The following is a 24312-nucleotide window of genomic DNA, read 5'->3' as shown; positions in this document are numbered from 1 at the left end:
TGACTGGTTTTCTGATCCACGCCCCTACCTTTCTTTAAAGGTACCTGTGACCAACAGATGCATATCTGTATTCCTAGTCATGTGAAATCCATAGATTAGGGCCTAATGAATTTATTTCAATTGACTGATTTCATTATATGAACTGTAACTCAGTAAAATCTTTGAAATTGTTGCATGTTGCGTTTATATTTCTGTTCAGCGTAATTCAAAAAGTGTTCCCATATCAGACAAAATTTGAAGGAACAATGTTAACCAGCCCACTCTCAGTTGACGCACTCTACCATGTTTGAGGGAGATTCCACTGCCTTAGCTCCAAGCTTAATTTTAATGTGTTAATCAGAACTATAAAAAAAAAAAACAATGGCATCAAGTCTCTCATATAAAGCGACTGACATTTATGGCATGTTACACCCATAGGGTCACCTCATAGGACAACTATTGAAATGTTGAGACTGGCCGACCCTGGAGACTCATAATGTTATTCAAGTTTAGATATGAAAGAGCGGGAGGGAGAAAGAGAGAGTGCAAAAATATCCTATGTGTTCAACGTAAAAAATTAGGCCAATACCCGCTAATTATCAAAATCCAGAAAAGAGCCGTTAAATTCTACAACCACCTAAAAGGAATTGATTCCCAAACCTTCCATAACAAAGCCACCACCTACAGAGAGATTAACCTGGAGAAGAGTCCCCTAAGCAAGCTTGTCCTGGGGCTCTGTTCACAAACACAAACAGACCCCACAGAGCCCCAGGACAGCAACACATTTAGACCCAACCAAATCATGAGAAAACAAAAAGATAATTACTTGACACATTGGAAAGAATTAACAAAAAAACTGAGCAAACTAGAATGCTAATTGGCCCTAAACAGAGTACACAGTGGCATAACTGACCACTGTGACTGACCCAAAATTAAGGAAAGCTTTGACTCTTTACATACTCAGTGAGCATGGCCTTGCTATTGAGAAAGGCCGCCGTAGGCAGACCTGGCTCTCAAGAGAAGACAGGCTATGTGCACACTGCCCACAAAATGAGGTGGAAACTGAGCTGCACTTCCTAACCTCCTGCCAAATGTATGACCATATCAGAGACACATATTTCCCTCAGATTACACAGACCCACAAATCCAATTTTGATAAACTCCCATATCAAATCAAATCAAATCAAATTGCATGTTATTTGTCACATGCGCTGAATACAACACAGTGGTCTAAGGCACTGCATCGCAGTGCTAGCTGTGCCATTAGAGATCCTGGTTCGAATCCAGGCTCTGTTGTAGCCGGCCGCGACCGGGAGACCCATGGGGCGGCGCACAATTGGCCTAGCGTCGTCCAGGGTAGGGGAGGGAATGGCCGGCAGGGATGTAGCTCAGTTGGTAGAGCATGGCGTTTGCAACGGCAGGGTTGTGGGTTCGATTCCCACGGGGGGCCAGTATGAAAAAAATAAAAAATAAAATAATGTATGCACTCACTAACTGTAAGTCGCTCTGGATAAGAGCGTCTGCTAAATGACTGAAATGTAAATGTAAAATGTGTAGACATTACAGTGAAATGCTTACTTACAAGCCCTTAACCAACAATGCAGTTTTAAGAAAAATAAGTGTTAAGTAAAAAATTGATAAGTAAAAATAAAAGAAGAAGAAAAATAACAAATAATTAAAGAGCAGCAGTAAAATAACAGTAGCGAGGCTATATACAGTGGGTACTGGTACTGAGTCAATGTGCGGGGGCACAGGTTAGTCGAGGTAATTGAGGTAATATGTACATGTGGGTAGAGGTAAAGTGACTATGCATAGATAATAAACAGAGAGTAGCAGCAGCGTAAAAAGAAGGATTTTATCTATTGGGTGAAATACCACAGTGTGCAATCACAGCAGCAAGATTTGTGACCCGTTGCCACAAGAAAGGGGCAACCAGTGAAGAAAAAACACTGTTGTAAATACAACCCATATTTATTTATTGTCCCTTTTGTACTTTAACTATTTGCACATCGTTACAACACTGTATATAGACATAATATGACATTTGAAATGTCTTTATTCTTTTGGAACTTATGTGAGTGTAATATTTACTGTTCACTTTTTATTGTTTATTTCACTTTTGTTTATCCATTTCACTTGCTTTGGCAATGTAAACATATGTTTCCCATGCTAATAAAGCCCCTTGAATTGAATTGAATTGAAAGAGACAGAAAGAAAGAAAGAGAGCGTGGAAACAAGATTTTAGATTCATATTTAGAGAAACATTCATATGCTCCTAGTAACTAAGTTATTACTTTTTGGTGAACAATTGTATTTTTATTGAATCACAATCTATACAGTCAATTAGAATTATTAGGCATACCTCCAACAATATATTTTCTCTATGCTTGGCCCTCTCACAACTACAGTATCATATCAGATAGGAACACACCCATAGAAATATAATCTATGAACACACCCATGAACACAATTCTGTGCTCCAATTGGTTTAGTAATGGCGTGTTCATGTTATATGCTTTCCTATTGGCTAATGAACGGTGAACGTAGAGCGCAAACTGCGAGGGCTGGTTGATTGACATGGCACCCGCCACCCTGGCTGGCACTACAATCAACCTCTCACCTTCTTATCCTATGTGCATTTTTGTGTATGTTAAAATAAACTTTGCTGTTGTAGGCCTAAATGTGTTAACTACGTGAAAGTAATTAGAAAAACACATAGGAGAAGATATAAGATTAATATACAAATAACTTTGTTTGTTTTTGCCATCATGTCTCCTAAATTCTAGAGAGAGGATAGCCTAATTATTGGTGCAGCCATTATTAAACATTATTCCAAAATAATACTAGACAGTGACTGGTGAGGTATTGTCCCTGTCTCCCTTGTGCTGTTTTCTCATAAAATCCCAGTGTAAATCCCTCGCACTCACTTGTCGATTCTCTTCAGTACCGCTCTATACCCACATTGGATTAGAGCGTCACTGCCGGGTACAGGGCATCAATCATCCGATGCGAGGGACTCGACGCCGGTGAACAAACGAGCCACATTTAACAAGAGTTTGACGGAATCTTGATGGGAAATGGGGGTATCAATCTGAGAGAAGATTTGGACACGAAAATCTGTATTTTTTGGTGTCGGAGTGACATCTTCCTTACACATATTTGTTTGAAATCTCCCGGTGCAAATCACAGCAGCAGCACGCTAACGCGTTCCATCGCACTCCATCTCCAGACATCTGCAGTTGTTGGTCGGTGACAAACTAGCTAGCAGCTAGCTGCAACCAGAATATGGATATTTTTGTAAAAACAATAGAGATAATTGTGCGCGAGATTTTAGCTGATTTTACGTTATGACCTGCTAACGTTAGTCCTGCATTGGAAATCTGACCGCTAAACCCAATCCTCTGTAGTCAGCGGTATCAAGGTGACGGATGGAAGTAGCTAAACTAACGCAAGCTAGCCACTGGACTGGTGCAGATGAACTAACTATGACTAATGCTATGTGCCGTGGAATGTTGTACGCTAGCTTGCTACACATTGAGTAACTAGCTAGCTAGCAATTACCATGAATTATATTTTGTTAGCTAACCTCCGAGAGATGTTGGGTGTTATGTCGCCAATTAAATGTAATATGTAATGTATACCATGGGCTTACACCATGTATGTGGTTGGCCTCGGCTTTGTCAACCCCTGTGGTTGACACAAGTAGCGGTTTTTAAAAGCAAACAGCGGGATAAAAACGCTGTCACCGGGTAGTGTGGTGCTGAAAAGAAAGAACTGGTTTTCTGTCGCTAGCTCGCCACGGTAGCTATGGGAGCTAACTAGCTATGTAGCTAGCAGCACATTATAGCTAGCTAAACCCCCCAGATTGTATCAATGGTGTCTAATAAATTTTTATTCGCAATAATTCTGTTATATGTGTATATAGGTGTACAGTCATTATTTTACTTTTTTGGCGGCGTCGTTTTAACTATTTTGGTTGCTATGGCATTTTTAAATGGACCCAGACTATTAGACTGGGCGAATTCACCTCCTCATCTTCAATTCAACAAATACGTCCTGACTGGATACCGACCAATATCTTCTGTCCAAGACTGTATCAGAAGCCTTTTTTACATGCACAACGAACTGGGAAACATATACACACATGGTGAGTTTTAAATATTTTGGGATGAAGATAACTTGTTGGTTGGCTAGCAACCACTAGCTAACGCTTTAGCGCTTTACAAGCATTTCGCTACACCCACTATAACATCTGCTAAACACGTGTATGTGACAAATAACATTTGATTTTGATTTGAAATTAATGAATGGGTTTGCTACCTCGCTAGCGACAGTGCAGTGCCTGGGTGAAGGCTTTGCTATGGAGCGATTTCAGTGCCAACAGAAACTATTTGAATTTAATATTTTTCTATTTGTATTAAAGATATTGAATTTAAATTATATCTTTTTAGATTTGTAATGCCCAAAGTTAATTATTGAATTCATAAATTCAACTTGTATTTCATGATTTGAAACTGAATTGAATGAATATTGCATTCAGTTTTAAAATTCAATTTCATTTGAATTAAATATTCACATTTAATATTTATATATTCCATTTCAATATGGTAGATATTGCATTCATTGTCTGTGTATTAAGTTGACAAAATATCATTTAAAGTTTAACAAAGTTTCATATATTCAACTTCTCAAATGCATTCAGATTCACTTTTCAAATTCAGTTCTCTAAATTCAGATTCAAAACCAGAGACAACATCCTAGTACTTTGCCAGCAAGGAATGGTAGAAATAACAGATAGATTCACACGCTCCAGGGTTCTCTCCAAGATTTTTTAACAAGGTGGTGCTGCAGAGTACAGCCGGGGGAGGCCTGGAGCGGGGCAGTGACCGCCTTTGGAGATTTTGACTTTTTTTTTTTACACGTAAGTGCCATTTCCTGCAATCTAGAGCAAAAAAGACTCTATTAAATGCTAACAAATAAATAAAAACATTTACTTTTTAGTTCTTTTACATACCGTGTGGGAAAAAAGTATTAGATCCCCTGCTGATTTTGTACGTTTTCCCACTGACAAAGAAATGATCAGTCTATCATTTTAATGTTAGGTTTATTTGAACAGCGAGAGACAGAATAACAACAAAAAAATCCAGAAAAAACGCATGTCAAAAATGTTATAAATTGATTTGCATTTTAATGAGGGAAATAAGTATTTGACCCCCTCTCAATCAGAAAGATTTCTGGCTCCCAGGTGTCTTTTATACAGGTAACGAGCTGAGATTAGGAGCACACTCTTAAAGGGAGTGCTCCTAATCTCAGTTTGTTACCTGTATAAAAGACACTTGTCCACAGAAGCAATCAATCAATCAGATTCAAAACTCTCCACCATGGCCAAGACCAAAGAGCTCTCCAAGGATGTCAGGGACAAGATTGTAGACCTACACAAGGCTGGAATGGGCTACAAGACCATCGCCAAGCAGCTTGGTGAGAAGGTGACAACAGTTGGTGCGATTATTCGCAAATGGAAGAAACACAAAATAACTGTCAATCTCCCTCGGCCCGGGGCTCCATGCAAGACCTCACCTCGTGGAGTTGCAATGATCATGAGAACGGTGAGGAATCAGCCCAGAACTACACGGGAGGATCTTGTCAATGATCTCAAGGCAGCTGGGATCATAGTCACCAAGAAAACAATTGGTAACACACTACGCCGTGAAGGACTAAAATCCTGCAGCGCCCGCAAGGTCCCCCTGCTCAAGAAAGCACATATACATGCCCGTCTGAAGTTTGCCATTGAACATCTGAATGATTCATAGGAGAACTGTGTGAAAGTGTTGTGGTCAGATGAGACCAAAATCGAGCTCTTTGGCATCAACTCAACTCGCCGTGTTTGGAGGAGGAGGAATGCTGCCTATGACCCCAAGAACACCATCCCCACCGTCAAACATGGAGGTGGAAACATTATGCTTTGGGGGTGTTTTTGCTAAGGGGACAGGACAACTTCACCGCATCAAAGGGATGATGGACGGTGCCATGTACTGTCAAATCTTGGGTGAGAACCTCCTTCCCTCAGCCAGGGCATTGAAAATGGGTCATGGATGGGTATTCCAGCATGACAATGACCCAAAACACACGGCCAAGGCAACAAAGGAGTGGCTCAAGAAGAAGCACATTAAGGTCCTGGAGTGGCCTAGCCAGTCTCCAGACCTTAATCCCATAGAAAATCTGTGGAGGGAGCTGAAGGTTCGAGTTGCCAAACGTCAGGCTCGAAACCTTAATGACTTAGAGAAGATCTGCAAAGAGGAGTGGGACAAAATCCCTCCTGAGATGTGTGCAAACCTGGTGGCCGACTACAAGAAACGTCTGACCTCTGTGATTGCCAACAAGGATTTTTCCACCAAGTACTAAGTCATGTTTTGCAGAGGGGTCAAATACTTATTTCCCTCATTAAAATGCAAATCAATTTATAACATTTTTTACATGCGTTTTTCTGAATTTTTTTGTTGTTATTCTGTCTCTCACTGTTCAAATAAACCTACCAATAAAATTATGGACTGATCATGTCTTTGTCAGTGGGCAAACGTACAAAATCAGCAGGGGATTAAATACTTTTTTCCCTCACTGTAGTGGTGCAGCCAGTCTACAAGGTGGCGAGCACCCCTCTTACATTGGGGAGAACCCTGCGCTCTGTGTTAAACAGGTTTCAGCCATTTTCTGAAGCCAATGTGGCATGTTGAATTTATTTTATTCCGTTGAATTTGGCTCTAGCGTTTGAACTCTTTGGGCTATAAGCTATTATGACCCCTTTCCTGAAAGCTAAAACTCGGAACATGGTTGTGCCTTCTGTGACCATGCATATGTAATGAGAACCTTGCCTGAGATCAGAAGATGTGTTAGTTTGACATGTTAGACATATTCGTTTCGAGTCTCCGGCAAGGGTACTCATTATAATGTGACTGACTGGGCTAAGACTTTGTTAACCTGCTGAGCTAAAGTGACTTGGATGGGTCTCTTCGAGGAGGAGGTCATAGTGGGGTGAAGTGTATCCATGCTTGCGTGATGAGTACTCTGAGACCTGAAAAGTTGTATTGTCTGGCGCACAGGAGACCTGGTTTAGAACCAAATCATGTCTTCAGGTCTCAGGCAAGGTTGTTCATCACATGCATGGATCACCAAACCACCGCTGTTGCACTCTCATTAAATGTGGTAAACAGATTCTTCTGCTTTTGTTTGCCACAGAAAGTGTTGTTCTGCAGTAGGCATGAGTTCGAACCCAGTCAGTTATATTGGTGCCGTGAGTATGAGGTCAAAGGCGGGTGAAATGTAACCGAGGTCCACGCTCTTTTACTGAGTAACCTTGCTGGAGACTTGAAGACTTATGGTAGCTTCCTGAACTCATCCATATGGGATTTAGCTAAGTGGGGCTAACACAGTCTTGTGACATGCTGGAGACCTGGTTCGAACCCAGTCAGTCACAAGAGCAAGATTAAATAGGGAGTGGAAAAGCTATCCTTAGAAGGGCTATGACAGGGCTATTCAACTATATTCTTATTGGGGCCGAATTGCGTTTATTTTTGTCACACTCCCTTACGTGTCTTGCACGTCCTGTGAGCATCATAGAGGGGAACAGAAGGCATGACAATATTCAAGAGAGTCTTAGCTTTCAGGAATGGGGTCATAATAGCTTATAGCCAAAATGGTTCAAATGCTAGAGCCAAATGAATCAGAAGAAAATAAATTAAACATGCCACATTGGCTCCAGAAACCGCCGGAACCCTGTTTCACCCGTAGAACATTTTATTCTATCTGTTCTCTTCTACCATTCCTTGCTGACAAAGTACCAGGATGTTGCCTCTGGTTTTGAATCTGAATTTAGAGAACTGAATTTGAAAACTGAATCTGAATGCATCTGAGATGTTGAATATATGAAGCTTTGATCAACTTAAAATGATAGTTTGTAAACTTGATACACAGACAATGAATGCAATATCTACCATATTGAATTTGAATATTTATTTCAATTGAAATTGAACTTTAAAACTGTTCATTCAATTCAGTTTTAAATCATGAAATACAAGTTCAATTTATGAATTCAATGATTCAATTTGTGCATTACAAATTCAAAAATGTTGAATTCAAATACAGTTTCTGTTGGCACTGAAATCGCTCCATACTGTGACCAGTGACAGCAGCCATGGAAAATGTTAGCTGGCTAGCTAACTAGCAAGCAGCTTGCCATTGTAGTTAGTTGAATCACAGTAAGTTGCTACAGGCAAAACCAAAGAAAAATCTCATCACCAGCTGATGACTAACATGATAAGCTTTATGTAAAGTTTTGGTAGCGCATGGTAGTACTTTACAGCACAGAATAAATTGGTAATAGTGTGGTAATAATGTCAGATAGTATGGTAACAAGTTATAGTTATTCAAAATTAATTTGCACACATACTCTTATAATTTCAGTATATGTGTTGGGCAGAGAAGGAGAAGGCTGTCTGTCTCTCTAAAACTCCTCTTCATTTTCAGATTGAAGTGACAAAGATTGCATATGAAACCATGGTCTCTAGCATAGGATTCTTGATGACCTCAAGTGAAGTCAACTTGCTACGGTATAAAGGATGCTTGTGTACCAAAGGATTGTTGCGTTTTAGTGTCAGCCAACTCCTTCAGTTTTACTTACAGCACACCCTGCCAACAGTCAGTAAAACAGACAGGATTAGTGATCACCAGGGCAAGGGGGAATTAATGCCTGAAAGGAGGAGGAAACCTTTATTAAGACCAGGAATGATTGATTGATTGATTGATTGGCAGGCAGGCAGCTTAACCTCTCCCTTACTATGCTATTCGTCATTCAGAGAAAAGTAATTAAAAGAAAAAGCACGTTCAGAGAAAAAGGTTTGTCATTCAGAGAAAAAGGTTATTGCAATATTCTTGCAGCATAAAAGCATTCAGAAAATAGGCTACATAAATACGGATGTATGACTGTAAGTCGCTTTGGATAAAAGCGTCTGCTAAATGGCATATATTTATTTTATATTTATATACAGTGGGGAAAAAAAGTATTTAGTCAGCCACCAATTGTGCAAGTTCTCCCACTTAAAAAGATGGGAGAGGCCTGTAATTTTCATCATAGGTACATGTCAACTATGACAGACAAATTGAGAAAAAAAAATCCAGAAAATCACATTGTAGGATTTTTTATTAATTTATTTGCAAATTATGGTGGAAAATAAGTATTTGGTCACCTACAAACAAGCAAGATTTCTGGCTCTCACAGACCTGTAACTTCTTCTTTAAGAGGCTCCTCTGTCCTCCACTCGTTACCTGTATTAATGGCACCTGTTTGAACTTGTTATCAGTATAAAAGACACCTGTCCACAACCTCAAACAGTCACACTCCAAACTCCACTATGGCCAAGACCAAAGAGCTGTCAAAGGACACCAGAAACAAAATTGTAGACCTGCACCAGGCTGGGAAGACTGAATCTGCAATAGGTAAGCAGCTTGGTTTGAAGAAATCAACTGTGGGAGCAATTATTAGGAAATGGAAGACATACAAGACCACTGATAATCTCCCTCGATCTGGGGCTCCACGCAAGATCTCACCCCGTGGGGTCAAAATGATCACAAGAACGGTGAGCAAAAATCCCAGAACCACACGAGGGGACCTAGTGAATGACCTGCAGAGAGCTGGGACCAAAGTAACAAAGCCTACCATCAGTAACACACTACGCCGCCAGGGACTCAAATCCTGCAGTGCCAGACGTGTCCCCCTGCTTAAGCCAGTACATGTCCAGGCCCGTCTGAAGTTTGCTAGAGTGCATTTGGATGATCCAGAAGAGGATTGGGGAGAATGTCATATGGTCAGATGAAACCAAAATAGAACTTTTTGGTAAAAACTCAACTCGTCGTGTTTGGAGGACAAAGAATGCTGAGTTGCATCCAAAGAACACCATACCTACTGTGAAGCATGGGGGTGGAAACATCATGCTTTGGGGCTGTTTTTCTGCAAAGGGACCAGGACGACTGATCCATGTAAAGGAAAGAATGAATGGGGCCATGTATCGTGAGATTTTGAGTGAAAACCTCCTTCCATCAGCAAGGGCATTGAAGATGAAACGTGGCTGGGTCTTTCAGCATGACAATGATCCCAAACACACCGCCCAGGCAACGAAGGAGTGGCTTCGTGAGAAGCATTTCAAGGTCCTGGAGTGGCCTAGCCAGTCTCCAGATCTCAACCCTATAGAAAATCTTTGGAGGGAGTTGAAAGTCTGTGTTGCCCAGCGACAGCCCCAAAACATTACTGCTCTTGAGGAGATCTGCATGGATGAATGGGCCAAAATACAAGCAACAGTGTGTGAAAACCTTGTGAAGACTTACAGAAAACGTTTGACCTGTGTCATTGCCAACAAAGCGTATATAACAAAGTATTGAGAAACTTTTGTTATTGACCAAATACTTATTTTCCACCATAATTTGCAAATAAATTCATAAAAAATCCTACAATGTGATTTTCTGGATTTTATTTTCTCATTTTGTCTGTCATAGGTGATGTGTACCTATGATGAAAATTACAGGCCTCTCTCATCTTTTTAAGTGGGAGAACTTGCACAATTGGTGGCTGACTAAATACTTTTTTCCCCCACTGTATTTCAAGGTGATGAAGTCACACAGGTCCTATTTTTGGTAATATATTGCACCTGAAAACCATATAGGATCACACAAATGGAGTCTACATGCTACATTTGCACAATAGGGTCAACAGCCGGAATACTTTTGGATAGAAACACACACCTCCTGTCTAAAGAGTAGCAATCATACTTTGGACCTCTTAGGCTGCATTTACACAGGCAGCCCAATTCTTATCTTTTTTTCACTAATTGGTCTTTTGACCAATCAGATCAGCTCTGAAAAGGATCTGATGTGATTGGTCAAAAGAGCAATTATTGGGGGAAAAAACAGACTTGGGTTGCCTGTGTAAATGCAGCCTTAGAGAGCCTGTCCAGTTGTACTGTTCAGTAGTGCTGAGTGTGGTTGGGAGGGAGGGGTGCAGAAGAGATATTACACTCAAAATAGACGTGTTAGACAGGAGGCTGGTGGGAGGAGCTAAAGGAGGATGGGCTCATTGTAATGGCTGGAATGGAATAAATGGAACGGTGTCAAACACATCAAACATGGAAATCACATGTTTGACTCCATTCCATTTATTCCATTCCAGCCATTACAAAGAGCCTGTCCTCCTATAACTACTCCCACCAGCCTCCTCTGGTGTTAGATGGCATTGGCTGTATCACCTGGCCAGGACAAATGATTTGACATTGGGAAAGGCAGAGTGAACGAAAGACGGGGAAGAAGGTGGGATGTGGAGGAGAGTGATATGTGTGTATCAAATTTCAAGGACCTGTTTTTGCTCACCAAGCACCTCCCAATAGCCTAAGTGAAGCAACCTACAACACATCTCTGTAGTTAAAGGGCAATTCCATGGTAACGGATTTACACTGCGATTTTTCACAGGAAAGAACTGTGCATCTTTGCATCTGCACAGTTTTTCCAGTAAATGTTGTTTTATTTGTATTTACTGTGCAGGGTTCTCCCAAAGAATGTAAGAGAGAAAGGAAAAAAACTGTGCCTTCAGAAAGTATTCATACCCCTTGACTTGTTCCACATTTGTTGTTACAGCCTGAATTCAAAATGGATTAAAGATATTATTATTTTTCACCGATCTACACACAATACCCGATAATGACAAAGTGAAAACATGTTTTAGCCATTTTTGCAAATTTATTGAAAATGAAATACATAAATATCTAATTTAAATAAGTATTCACACCTTTGGCGGCGATTACAGCTTTGAGTCGTCTTGGGTATGTCTGTATCAGCTATGCACATCTGAATTTGGGGATTTTCTCCCATTCTTCCTTGCAGATTTTCTCAAGTTCTGTTAAATTAGATGGGGAGTGGCGGTGAACAGCAATCTTCAAGTCTTTCCACAGATTTTCAATGGGATTCAAGCATTCCAGCGTTGCTTTGGCTGTATGCTTGGGGTCATTGTCCTGTTGGAACGTAAATCTTCGCCCCAGTCTAAGGTTGTTTGCACTCTGAAGCAGGTTCTCATCAAGGATTTGCCTGTATTTGGCTCCATTCATTGTTCCCTCTATCCTTATCAGTCTCCCAATCCCTGCCGCTGAAAAGCATTCCCATAGCATGATGCTGCCACCACCATTCTGCACAGTAGGGATGGTGTTAGACGGTTGATGTGCTGTGCCTGGTTTTCTTCAGACATAGTGTTTTGCATTCAGGCCAAATAGTAAACCACATAATCTGTTGCCTTATGCTATTAGTCTTTCACATGCATTTTTGCAAACTCCAGGCATGCTGTCATGTGCCTTTTCTCAGATGTGGCTTCCGTCTGGCCACTTTCCCTTAAAGTGCTGTAGAGACTGTTGTCCTTCTGGCAGGTTGTCCCATCTCATCCAAGGAACTCTGTAGTTCTGTCAGAGTGGTCATTGGGTTCTTGGTCACCTCCCTGACCAAGGTCCTTCTTGCCCGGTTGCTCAGTTTGGTCAGATGGCCAGCTCTAGGCAGAGTCTGGATAGACCACTGTGCTCTTGGAAACTTTCAACACTACAAATAGTTTTATGCCCTTCCACAGATATATGCCTCATCACAGTCTCAGAGATGTACGAACAGTTCCTTGGACATCATGGGATAGTTTCAGCTCTGACATGCACTGTCAACTGTGGGACCTTATATTGACAGGTGTGTTTCTTTCTAAATCATGTCCAAACAATTTAATTGGCCACAGGTGGACTCCAATCAAATTGTAGTGACATCTCAAGGATGATCAAAGGAAATTGGATGAACCTGAGCTCAATTTGGAGTGTCATAGCAAAGGGGTGTGAATACCTATGTAAATTAGATATTTCGGTATTTCATTTTCAATACATTTGCTAACATTTCTAAAAACATGTTTTCACTTTGTCATTATGGGGTATTGTGTGTAGATGGGTGAGGAAAAGACATCTATTTAAGTCAAGGGGTATGAATACTTTCTGAAGGCACTTACACACAGTGGCAAGTTTATTAGGTACACCCATCTAGTCCCGGGTCGGACCCACTTTTGCTTCCAGAACAGAATGAATTATTCAGGGCATGGATTCTACAAGGTGTGGTTGGTGTTCAAACATTGCTCAATTGGTAACAAGGGGCCTAACGTGTGCCAGGAAAACATTATCCACACCATTACACCACCGCCACCAGCCTGTACCGTTGACACCAGGCAGGATGAAGCCTAGGAGCCATGCTGCTTAGGCCAAATCCCGACTCTGCCATCAGCATGACATAACAGGAACCGTGATTCGTCGGACCAGGCGATGTTTTTCCACTCCTCAGTTGTCCAGTGCTGGGGATCGTGTTCCCATTGGAACCTCTTCTTCTTGTTTTTAGCTGATAGGAGTGGAACCCGGAAGGGTCGTCTGCTGCAATAGCCCATCCGTGACAAGGACCGACGAGTTGTGTGTTCCGAGATGCCGCTCTACTGCGCCATTATTTGCCTGTTTGTGGCCTGCCTGTTGGCTTGCACGATTCTTGCCATTCTCCTTTGACCTCTCTCATCAACAAGCAGTTTTCGCCCACAGGGCTATGCTGACTGAATGCTTTTTGTTTGTCGCACCATTCTCAGTAAACCTTAGACTCTATCATGCATGAAAATCCCAGGAGGCCAGCCGTTTCTGAGATACTGGACAATCGTACCACGCTCAAAGTCGCATAGGTCATCCTAGCGTTCAATCGAACAGTAACTGGATGCCTGTCTGCCTGCTTTATATAGCAGGCCACGTGACTCACTGTCTGTAGGAGCGAACCATATATATATATATATATTTTTTAACTTGATTTGTTATCATATAAGACCGTTGTTTGCTCTAGATTGCAGGGAATGGCAGTTACAGGTGTTCAAAAATCTCTGAGCCCCCCCGGCTGTATGTACTCTGCAGCACCACCTTGTTAAAAAGTCCTGGGGAGAAACCCTGGTGTGTAAATTGTTCAAAGTAGTCATTGTACATAGTTGTTTTTTGCTTGCCATACAGTCTCTGCGTAATTCAGTTACTGTGGAATTGCCCTGTAGTGCAGCAGTAATTGTTGCTGAAGCAAAACAAGAGCTTGTGGAAGGTGAAAAAAATGGTGTCTATGCAGTAGCGCTATGTCGTATTGCTAATGTGATTGGACATTCATAACACATCTGACCTTTTTTGTCATTTCATTGGAATATAATAACAGGTGAAAATAAACTTTCCAGTACAGTAGTTCAAACTGCACACTTTTTGTATTGGTAAAGCTGGTGCTAGTTTTCAGCAAGATTTCGGCCTATTTGACTGAACCCTGTTTTCCCCTTCACCCCCTCCCAACAGGTATCCCTCTACTCTGCTTCCTGTTCCTCATCCCGCTCAACTTCCCCTGGTCCCAGATCAGTGTGACATGGCTGGGTGTGGTCCACTTCCTGGCCTGCCTGTCCCCCCAGCTGGGCTCTGTACTCTACCACCTCTTCATGAACCACGAGGGAGGAGAGCCCGTCTACCACACCCTCCTCACCCTCGACATGTGCGGCATCTGCATGATCAACACGCTGGGTAAGCATAGGGGCTTCTGGGTAGCAACTAAAAGCTCTCTGTTCTCATTGATTCTTTCATTCTCTCTCTCTACATTGTCTTATCTCCTTCTCTCCTTTCTCTTCCAGCCTTTTGTTTTCTGTTTACACTGTCTGGCACACTCTTTTTGTGCAATCCATTTTCATTTACATTTATGCAAATCATCTTGAGTATCCAATAACCAATTGGTCATTCCAACAATTCGGTGCCTTTTGAGATGTGTAACTTGGTGGGGGAAAAAAGTTTGATTTCACACTTTGTCATGAAGAGCACATGTATAACTTAATTTTTTTAAAATAACATTTTCCCATCTCATAAAAAAATTACTATAGTAAGTGCCTATTAAGTGCCAAATAAAGTATTATTATAATTATTATTATAATTATTATTATTAAACCTTTATTTTGACAGGGAAGTCATACTGAGACTAGGGTCTTGTTTTCAGATGAGCCCTGCATAAATACACCGTTCATATATAGTACCAGTCAAAAGTTTGGACACACCTACTCATTCAAGGGTTTTTCTTTATTTGTACTATTTTATACATTGTAGAATAATAGTGAAGACATCAAAACTATGAAATAACACATATGGAATCATGTAGTAACCCGAAAAAGTGTTAAACAAATCAAAATATATTTTATATTTGAGATTCTTCAAAGTAGCCACCCTTTGCCTTGATGACAGCTTTGCACACTCTTGGTATTCTCTCAACCAGCTTCATGAGGAATGCTTTTCCAACAGTCTTGAAGGAGTTCCCACATATGCTGAGCACTTGTTGGCTTCTTTTCCTTCACTCTGTGGTCCAACTCATCCCAAACATCTCAATTGTGTTGAGGTCTGGTGATTGTGGAGGCCAGGTCATCTGATGCAGCACTCCATCACTCTCCTAATAGCCCTTACACAGCCTGGAGGTGTCCTGTTGAAAAACAAATCATAGTCCCACTAAGCCCAAACCAGATGGGATGGCGTATCACTGCAGAATGCTGTGGTAGACATGCTGGTTAAGTGTGCCTTGAATACTAAATAAATCACAGACAGTGTCACCAGCAAAGCACCATCACACCACCTCCTCCATGCTTCACGGTGGGAACCACACATGCAGAGATCATCTGTTCACCAACTCTGCGTCTCACAAAGACACGGCGGTAGGAACCAAAAATCTCAAATTTGGACTCATCAGACCAAACAACAGATTTCCACCGGTCGAATGTCCATTGCTCGTGTTTCTGGACCCAAGCAATTCTCTTCTTCTTATTGGTGTCCTTCAAGAGTGGTTTCTTTGCAGCAATTCGGCCATGAAGGTCTGATTCACGCAGTCTCCTCTGAACAGTTGATGTTGCGATGTGTCTGTTACTTGAACTCTGTGAAGCATTTATTTGGGCTGCAATCTGAGGTGCATTTAACTCTAATGAACTTATCCTCTGCAGCAGTGGTAACTCTGGGTCTTCCTTTCCTGTGGCGGTCCTCATGAGAGCCAGTTTCATCATAGCGCTTGATGGTTTTTGCGACTGCACTTGAAGAAACGTTCAAAGTTCTTGAAATTTCCCGGATTGACTGACCTTCATGTCTTAAAGTAATGATGGACTGTCGTTTCTCTTTGTTTATTTGAGCTGTTCTTCCCATAATATGGACTTGGTCTTTTACCAAATAGGGCTATCTTCTGTATACCACCCCTACCTTGTCACAACACAACTGACTGGCTCAAACGCATTAAGAAGGAAAGAAATTTCACAAATTAACTTTTAACTTTTAAAAAGGCACTCCTGTTAATTGAAATGCATTCCAGGTGAATGCCAAGAGTGTGCAAAGCTATCATCAAGGCAAAGGGTGGCTACTTTGAAGAATCGCAAATATAAAATATATTTTGATTTGTTTAACACTTTTTTGGTTACTACATGATTCAATATGTGTTATTTCATAGTTTTGATGTCTTCACTATTATTCTGCAATGTAGAAAATAGTAAAAATAAAGAAAAACCTTGAATGAGTAGGTGTGTCCAAACTTTTGACTGGTACTGTAGATATACAAAATTACAAAGCATATTAAGAAAAACAGACACATTTATCAACATGGAGGTCTCTGATCACATCTCATTTCAGAGCTCTCTGTGAGTTGTTCCACATAAAGGGCGCAAAAAAACTCAAAGCAGCTTTACCCAACTCTGTGGAGACTGAAGGGGCCTCCAGTGTTATCCAAGCCTGTGACCGGATTTTTTCATTTATAAGTCTAAATTGAATGAATAATGATAGTAGATACATAGGAAGTTTCTGCATGAGTGCTTTGTAAATAAACACAAGAGAATGCTGCTGTCTCCTTACTACAAAGGGGCCCAACCCACTTTTTGATACAAAACACAATGGTGAGTTCTATAACATCACCAGTAAGGGCACAATGGAAAACAGCATCTAGTGGTTTAAGTGTAGATGCTGTTCCATGCATATAGATAATATCCCCATAATCTAAAATAGACATAAGTGGCCTGGACAATTTCCTTCCTATTATCAAAAGTCAGACATGCTTTGTTTCTGTAAAATAAACCAACCTTGAACTTCAACTTCTTCACCAGCAGTAACAGGGTTGACTGTAACAGGGGTGACAATGTAATCTTAAATCAGCCATAAATCCCTTTGTGACAGGGGAAATGGAAGCTTGTTGTGTGCAACAGGGAGGGGTAATTGAATGAATGTTTAACAAAAACATTTTAATTAAAACATTTCTAGCCTGTCTATATGGGTCACAGGATTGACGTGTTATGCTCGACCCACTCAGTTTTACACCACAAAACACCAGAAAATGGCCAAAAAGAGTAGAACCAGCTCACCTGCTTTTCGACGATAATTTGATTATTAGATGTTCGATGTTTCTTTTGAAAAAAATATTTAAAAAGGAGTAGTTTCACCATCTTAAAACGAGAGTTCATTTCACGTAACAGGGTTGACCTTAAAATGAGGGATAGGTTTTTTTTCTTCCTTGAAATGAATCACTAATCACGTTAAATAAATAATAATCTTCAGAAATGACTTTGTCAAAGCAACAAAATAACTAGGGCTTTACAATTATCGTGAAAACCTTTAGATATTTTGGGGTTAAGTGGGTTGAAATCTTCCTGGAAGTCACAGAGGGTGCACGGAGGGACATGCTGAATTTTGGCACTTTAGCAAGTCTTTTTTAATCAGATTGATTGAATTCTCCATCTGGTCTATATTAAAGGGCACTTCATTGAATATAACAGACTTTTAAAACAAATCTATATTGGTGCACAATTTCTACCTAAAATATCAAAGGGCACTAATTTCGTGGAATGACCCCAATACTGCATATGGTGTATAGCCATAATGGAATTATAGTCAGTTGAGAGTCCATGATTCCACAAGGGAAGGGCTCCATGGCTGTGTTATTTAGCATGGGTGTAGGCTATATGTGAGAATGAGTAGCCTAAAGTTGAACTGCATTCAGTATAGTATATTATGGCTATAGAATATATTTTTAAACATTTTAGTCATTTAGCAGACGCTCTTATCCAGAGCGACTTACAGTTAGTGAGTGCATACATTTTCATACTGGCCCCCCGTGGGAAACGAACCCACAACCCTGGCGTTGCAAGCGCCATGCTCTACCAACTGAGCTACAGGGGACTACTATACTGTGTGCATGATTCTCTGGGATGGGAATATCTGTTGTGGTGTAGTTTAATGACTGACTGCCTCTGTCTTTGTGTGTTGTGTTTGCCTCAGGAGCGCTGCCCATCGTCTACAGCACCCTGCTGTGCTACCCCTTCACCCGCACAGTGGCTCTGGTCGTCTACATCCTGCTGTCCAGCTACGCCATCTACTCGGCCATCACGGCGCGGAGTAGCGTTCGGCGCCTGCGGTCCTTTGCCTGGCAGGCCCTATTCCGCTTCTCCTTCTTCCTGCTGCGCTGGGTGGGCGTGGGCGGCGGCAGCCCCACCTCGCTGCAACACTTCCTCACCATGGACGCGCTGGCCGTACTGGGTGGGATCATCAACATCGCGCGCATCCCAGAGCGCTTCCGCCCGGGCCTCTTTGACTACTGGTGCAACAGCCACCAGATCATGCATGTGCTGGTGGTGGGCTCCATCCTCTACCTGCACTGGGGTGTGCTGGACGACCTGCTCTGGATCAACAGCCACCACTGTCCCTCAGACTGAGCCCCACCCTGCCTGGAGGAGGACCAGAGGGTAACAGGGTTTAGGACCTCGGGCTGTGTTCATGAAGACGTACATGGAAGGCCAGATAAAGTGTTTTACATAATAGGGATTGGTGCAGGCTTTGACACATGCACACCTAGCAAGAATATTCATACTGTATCTGTGTCCACCTTACCATTATACATGCGTGGCTATCAATGTTAGGGAACACACACAAGGATTGGATATTGGCTCACTGGTCATTATGGATTGCAAATTCCCACACAAACACACACGGCAGAGGATCTGTGAAGATTACACACAAAGGAGATTAAGGATTTGATATCAGAAATACACACATAAATGTCTACTAAAAAAATCATGATTTGCAAGTGAAGTTACACTTGAACAATAGTTGATTTGATATTGACTTATCCTCATGTGTCAATTACCATTTCAACCTATGGCTTTTATCAAAGTTGATCCGTCAATGATGCATTCATTTTTCTAGAGCAGACGGACCATTTGGCTAAACGATATCATATGCACTGAGCAGGAAGTCTCTTTCTGAAGTATCTTTCAGATGTCATTCTATTGCAACCTATGCAGCACATAGCATATACACTTTAGAACAAACACACACCGCACACACACACATACACACACACACACACACACTCACCGAGTAGCATGCATACATGCTAGTAATGCACAACTAATGCACAAAGCACTCCCAGACCTGTCACAAAGTCCTATGGAACTACTTGAGTTACTGTGTATTAGAGAGGATATTCTCCCTCTCATTATTTATTCCATGTTTGTTTGTCTTTCTCCCTTCTCCCTGGCTTTGTCTGTCTGACTGTCTCTCTCTCCCTGTCTCTCTGTGGTCAGGTGGGGATGAACTGGGTATGGGTGAAGGGTATGGGTAACTGGGTGTGGGTGAATGGGTTCATTCCTTGGCTTGTTAGTGCTCATTTTATTTGAAGTTTACCTCCCTTTTAGTGCAGTGCAGTCCACATATCCTAAATGCTAGACTGAACTTGGATGCATTGTGCCATTGAAAATACAGCCATTTTGAATAGGGAATCATGATTATGCACATTTACAATTGCTGTTGTTGAGTTACATTAAGTTACTCTTTATTATTGGTTGACCTTAATTTTATGAGACAGTATGTTTTATTTATTCATCAATATCTGCATTTAAAGTGACTTCCTCACATTGAACTGAGGAATTTTATTTTGTTTTGAATCAGGATTCGTCAATAAGAATTAGTTCATGACTATTTATTAAGTTTAAAAAATATAATTTTATTGTTGATTATTGTAATTTTAATGACATGTTTGGCACATACTGTAGTCAGTGAAAAGGGCACATAGCGTCTTAAATTACGCTTAAAATGAAGGTGCATAAAACACACCGTATGTCTCTTTTATAATACCTGAACTATAGTTACATGACTGTGCAGGATGGATCCTGTTGACTGAAAAGGGTAGTTCTGCCACCAAACAGATGCCAAATGTTTATTACGCTACAGTATTAGAGAGCCAGTCTGTGATGATGTTTTTAAAATTAGAAAGCACTATTATTTGACTGCTACAACCTAGTAGGGTTAGCTCCTGTAGTTCCTCTGAGAGGGTGGAAATGGCCGACAGCTAGGCGACTTTGTAGGCTTTTAACTGTCCAAGGCCAGATAATGATTTGGTATGATGCACTGCATTCTATGCCAAAGCTGGACATTATTACTACTTAACATAGCCCAGCTTGACTCTTTGCACTTTGTTACCCTTAGAGAGGTACAGTACTGTAGTAGCAAGCTGACCTGGGGCATATAGTATTTCATTAGGCAACTGCAACCAAGAATGAATGAACCCCTAACCCTCTCACCATTTCCAAAACCAGTAACCCTGAACAAACTATTTCTGGTTACTCAGTTTTAAAGTAAAAACTTTAATTTTGTTGCCACTAGTTTCTGCACTGGCATTTGAGTTTATGCTCTGAAGAACAGTACAATGTTTATTTTTATGTGTTTTTGAGATTTTGTTCAAAGACTGTATGTGGAAGGTTGAGACCAAGCGTTTAGTTTTTTAAATCTACTTTGCTCTGAGGGACCTTTATCTAGTCCATGGGACGACTAAGTACAGTTGTGGTTAAAAGATTAATCCTGCATGTTTCTATGTAACGTTGCACTTTTGTAACCTGGTGCACACACTCAAACGTACCCACACTAATTTCCACTTCACTCACAAGTTGCCAAATGAAATGTCGAGGGCCTCCGTTGTAGCACATACTTTGCTCACATTGAGTCAAGGGTGAGGGAGAATATCCCAGCCTCTCCCACACAGGCCTCAAACTGCAACCTGACCCTTACTAGTGTTAGACCTTGGTTAGTTTCTCAGCCCCCTTATGAAACCCATGTCATGGTGAGTCCATTACAAACATGGCCCCTTGTATCGTCATAAGCTGAAATTGTATTACAGTGCACTGAATGAAACTGATTATTAATGCATGTTAGTAGCGCTCAAACGGAAACTCATTGTCTCATACGAGGAATTTAACTTAGTATTAGCCAAATGCTTGTGCATTGTAACATATGACATGTCATGTGTCAGTCACCCCAGCTAAGAGCTTCACATGCTGTCAGGGCAGTGGACCATGAGTGTTAAGAGAGGAACATACTACATACAGTATATACTAATACAGGAATATGAGGGACTAGAACAGAGGCAATACAACTATATCAAATAAACTGCACTGTTTATTTTTTTTCAAAAGGGCTTTGGATCAAAGTGAATACCAATAATGAAACTTATTTAAAGTCCATATAAATAATGTAAATGTATGTATGTAGATTATATATACATACAGTGTAAACAGTATATAACACTGATACTTTTTTTATACATATATGTATGTAAAGGAAAGAAAGCAGAAGTAGGAACCTGGAATTCAGTATGTATGTAACATCAGATAATGCTCTGTGTCCGAGTGAAAAGGGAAACAGGCTGAGGGGTGGTACTACTGTGTATTTAATATCAACTACATCCAAGCTATTTACTCAAATAAGTGAACCCAGATAAAACGGCAATTATTTTCAGTTCTATTGTAGAAATGGTTAACTGTGTGGGTTTTTGAGAGACCCAGGGTTTAAGAATGCTTTCGCTCAATTAAATGTAAACTCTTTTTTTTTTTCTCTTTTTTTTATGACTGGAAAAGATGGGGAAGATACAGGAGGGAGGGGCATGTGAATACCTCTGATTACAACTGGATATCTATGCATTATCAGATACAAATACATTTACACTGTCTGAAGTGGATGTGTGTTCAAATGGGATGTTTCTCAACTGTCACAAAGAACAAAAAGGGCCAGTTAGCTCTCTACTCAAAGGGACTCCACCACTCCACCATCCTGGGTTCTCCACTTCTCAGGGTGCCATAGCCGTAGTTGTTACATTGAGGCCATGGGGTTCCTCTCTGAAACGTGGCTTTTAGAGCCACACACCACGGAGACCACTGTGAGGGACTCCTGAACGGGACAGGGATGGGGGTCTGAGGGAAGGTAAGAGTCAGCAGTAGTAGTAGAAGTAGTGATTATTTAGGGGTTCTTGGGGTGGGCTCTGATAAAAAGGTGAAAGTATTTAAAGAGTGGTTGGGCAAAGAGGAAGAGTGTGGAACAGGGTAAGATGGATTCAGAGGGAGGGTAGGGAAGAGTGTGGAACAGGGTAAGATGGATTCAGAGGGAGGGGAGGGAAGACTGTGGAACAGGGTAAGATGGATTCAGAGGGAGGGGAGGGAAGAGTGTGGAACAGGGTAAGATGGATTCAGAGGGAGGGGAGGGAAGAGTGTGGTGGGAGAATGAACTGAAAACCATTTTTCAGAGATGGAACCAGGCCACCCAATGGTACAATTTTTCAGAGATGGAACCAGGCCACCCAACGGTACCATTTTTCAGAGATGGAACCAGGCCACCCAACGGTCATTGTTTTAGTCTGTATATTCTGCTATTCTATGATGATGATGACCTGATGTGTGAAAACACTAACAAAATGGAACATGTTTGTTTTTTTGTACACAGGTGCCAACTAGCCTGTTTCTGACTATTTATAAAGGATGAACTGTCTACACTATTGTTATATGATGATGATAATGATGATACTTATTATTATTATTATTATTATTAATACAATTATTCTGTGGAGGGTTGGTACTCATTATGATACTGTCTGTACAGATGATGAAATGCCCTTTTCCTCTTGATGAAGGGAGCTTTCTTGAGGGTCTGTCTGTCTCTCTGTCCTTGTCTTCGGTCTGTCTTGGTTTATGTAAAAGAAATGAATGGCTGTTCATTTGGCCCCATCTGGTGGACATAACTGTGGAATGTTGCAGTCCATTGCAGGCATCTAATTGTATCATAGAAAGGCTCACCGCCAACCGTTCTGTGTCTGGCACAGGAAGCCCAATTCTGATATTTTTTTCACTCATCTTTTGACCAATCAGATCAGCTCTGAAAAAGATCTGATTTGACATACTACTCATCCCCGTGCTAGGAGTGACCAAACCCTGCATGTTCAGGGTTGCACAAACCAATTATGTATGTATATTATGGATATTTTATGTTTGAATATATGAGCTGTTTTAAGATCTCATACTTCATGTATGAAATCTGTGTTTTAATGTGTTGTTGTGTTTTGTCTGTCCTGCTTCATGTCTGGGTGCAAGTTGCATCCTAATGTGCCTCATCGACCCGCCTGTGTTCTTCTCACCAACACTTCTGTTAATTTATGGCCATCTTGTATCTCCCTGTGTCTCTGTATATGTGTCCATCTGTAGTGTCTTGCATTATACAGACAGGCCCTCCCACTCCTCAGTCTCCAGCAACGATTGTGCAATAAACTGAAGTCTATATTTTTAAACCTGCCTCTGGCCTTCCATTCTGTCTTTTGTCTCTACTGTTCTGTTCTCTTGCTTGTTTTATTGGAGATGTTTTCAGGGGGGTTGAGGGAGCAGGGTTTGGTTAAAGGATGCATGCATGTGTCTTTAAACAGCCAAGCTGTGCCATGTCATTCTCTGTTTGACTTCATCCTGTTATCCATACATTGTGCACAGGGGGTAAATGTGATTAAGTGTGATTTTGTAGGTGATTGTCCTGTACACAACAGCATCCTCTTTGCGCATATTTATATCCCACAGTCAACAGTCCCCACTGGAAGTAGGCAACTACAGTATGGTAGATACTAAGAGGGATGCTTGGGCCGACCTAACCCGAGTATTCATTGTTCTTTAGAGCACTCTGGAGACTCTGTTCCGGTGACATTACGATGCTTATCTTCATATTTTTAACTTAATTTAAATAAAATGGAATCAAATCAAAGTAATACAGCCTGATAAAGGATTACACATATGCTTTGATGATTTGATTAGCCTCATTAATTAGGCTCACTTTGGTCTACATTGCAACAACTTCATCTAATCTCTTCTTGACGTCTGTCATTCAAATGTTTCAACCCCAGCAAGTAGGAAGACAGAACGAGACCTCCCATTTC

The 24312-nt window shown here is 41.1% G+C and overlaps 1 protein-coding gene across 1 annotated transcript; it reads left to right on the top strand.

Moving 5' to 3' along the window:
- The first annotated feature begins 2921 nt into the window (after nucleotides 1-2921).
- LOC121569531 (progestin and adipoQ receptor family member 4-like) lies at nucleotides 2922-23659 on the top strand. Its single transcript, XM_041880580.2, has 3 exons — nucleotides 2922-4126; nucleotides 14382-14600; nucleotides 18357-23659. The coding sequence occupies exons 1-3, from the start codon at nucleotides 3853-3855 to the stop codon at nucleotides 18788-18790; spliced, it is 927 nt and encodes a 308-aa protein (XP_041736514.1). The 5' UTR covers nucleotides 2922-3852; the 3' UTR covers nucleotides 18791-23659.
- Nucleotides 23660-24312: the final 653 nt, after the last annotated feature.

This window comes from Coregonus clupeaformis, chromosome 7 (assembly GCF_020615455.1).
Source record: "Coregonus clupeaformis isolate EN_2021a chromosome 7, ASM2061545v1, whole genome shotgun sequence".
Classification (NCBI taxonomy): Eukaryota; Metazoa; Chordata; class Actinopteri; order Salmoniformes; family Salmonidae; genus Coregonus; species Coregonus clupeaformis.
The sequence above is the reverse complement of the archived record's forward strand: the minus strand, read 5'-3'. Positions and strand labels throughout refer to the sequence as shown.